At 40.1% G+C, this 1802-nt stretch overlaps 1 protein-coding gene across 1 annotated transcript; it reads right to left on the bottom strand.

Moving 5' to 3' along the window:
* Nucleotides 1–289: 289 nt before the first annotated feature.
* LOC112649756 (olfactory receptor 13D1) lies at nt 290–1234 on the bottom strand. Its single transcript, XM_025432166.2, has one exon. The coding sequence runs from the start codon at nt 1232–1234 to the stop codon at nt 290–292; it is 945 nt and encodes a 314-aa protein (XP_025287951.1).
* Between the last annotated feature and the right edge of the window lie 568 nt (nt 1235–1802).

Here is a 1802-nt window from a genome sequence, read left to right as displayed (position 1 = left end):
AAGAGAGGGAAAAACAGAGGGAGAAGAGAGAAGAGAGATTTATCTTGAAGAAAAGCCATTGCCCTATATGGAACCAATTGGCAAAACTGCATACAATTAGAAATTGCCGACTAGACACTATTCAGAAGGCTTACATCAGAATTCTGTGTTGAAAAGAATGTAAGTCCTATATTAGGACTTAGGACAAATAAGTTCTTTCAACACTGGATTCTGTGACTTCATCTGTGAACACACAAGATCTGATCTGGTCTCATATGATATCTGAGGATATCACATGCCTTAAGACTTTTTATATTTTCCATAGATGCAAGTGTCTGCTCAGGACTTTCTTCACAGCCTCTTTCACCTCCTTATTTCTCAAGCTGTAAATGATGGGGTTCAACATTGGGGTTATCACTCCATAAGACAGCCCGATGATTTCATCAGATGCTTTTGTGTCCTTTGACTTGGGCTTCATGTACATAAAAAGGGCTGAACCATAGAACAAGATAACCACAGTCAGGTGGGCTGAGCAGGTAGAAAAAGCTTTCTTTCTCCCCTCAGCAGAATTAATTCTCAGGATGGAAGAGAGGATAAAAACATAGGAGATGAAAATTAACAATAGAGGAAGCACCAATAAAACAATACTTGCCACTGTCATGATAAGCACATTCATGGAGATATCTGAGCAGATGAGTTTAAGAAGGGCCAGGATCTCACAGGTAAGATGGTCGATGACATTATTCCCACAGAAAGGCAAAACCATTGTCAGGGCTGTTTGCACGAGAGAGTTCAGACAGCCTATGATCCAGGACCACGCAGCCATGTGCACATAAAGCACCCTGTTCATGATGATGGGATACCTCAGTGGGTTGCAGATGGCCACGTACCGATCATAGGCCATCACAGCCAGGAGGACACACTCAGTAGAGCCCAACCCAAGGGAGGCAACCATCTGCAGAGCACAGCCAATGAAGGAGATAGATTTTGTCTCAGACCTAAACATGATGAGCATTGGAGGAATAGATGATGATGTATAACAAATGTCCAGGAATGAGAGATTCCCAAGGAAGAAGTACATGGGGGTGTGGAGGCGAGAATCCAGTATGCTGATGATGATGATGAGGCTATTTCCCAGCAGAATTATCACATACATGATGAGGCAGAGCATGAACAGAAAAAGCTGGAGCTCTGGGTATTGGGAAAGACCCACCAGAAAGAATTCAGTCACAGCTGAGTAATTCTCCATCTTCATATGTCAATGTCACACCTTAAGAGTTGAGAAAAGGATATGACTCAGGAAATACAAATTTCTGTTATAGATTTATCCAATAACTTTCACTTCTGTCACTTTGTTTTATTCTTACCCTCTGGAATCAGTAAGGATAGGGATATTTTATCAATATTATTAACGATGAAACAGGAACTGAGAGAGATCAATTGCTACTGAGGCTCACAGCAGTGAAAGCTGAGAATTGTGCTGGAAAGTTTCAGGCCTCTAATGAATAAAATTTAGGGACAAAGTACTTTCAAATGTAGATACATAAGATTCCCCTTATTAGTGAATATTTTGAAACATAACTGCATTCTAATAAATCTGGATGTAACTTGAAATATCATACATATTCAGTACCATGACATTTATCCTCAGTATGACTATTTTAAATTATTTAACTTTTTTGGGCTCAGCTACCAGTCTCAGCTAGTAAAATTGGGGGTAGAAGGCAGGGAAGCTGTAACTCTTTGGCAGTTTGTTGGGAGCATTAAATTAGATGACATCTATAAAGTAACATGGATAGTGATGGTTCCAGCATGTCATGTAA

This window comes from Canis lupus, chromosome 11 (genome assembly GCF_003254725.2).
Source record: "Canis lupus dingo isolate Sandy chromosome 11, ASM325472v2, whole genome shotgun sequence".
In the NCBI taxonomy this organism is placed as follows: Eukaryota; Metazoa; Chordata; class Mammalia; order Carnivora; family Canidae; genus Canis; species Canis lupus.
Note: the sequence above shows the minus strand (reverse complement) of the source record. Positions and strands in the feature narration are given on the sequence as shown.

Excerpts from the sequence above, each read along its gene's own strand:
- LOC112649756 (XM_025432166.2), bottom strand. The coding sequence starts at position 1,234 with ATGAAGATGGAGAATTACTCAGCTGTGACTGAATTCTTTCTGGTGGGT.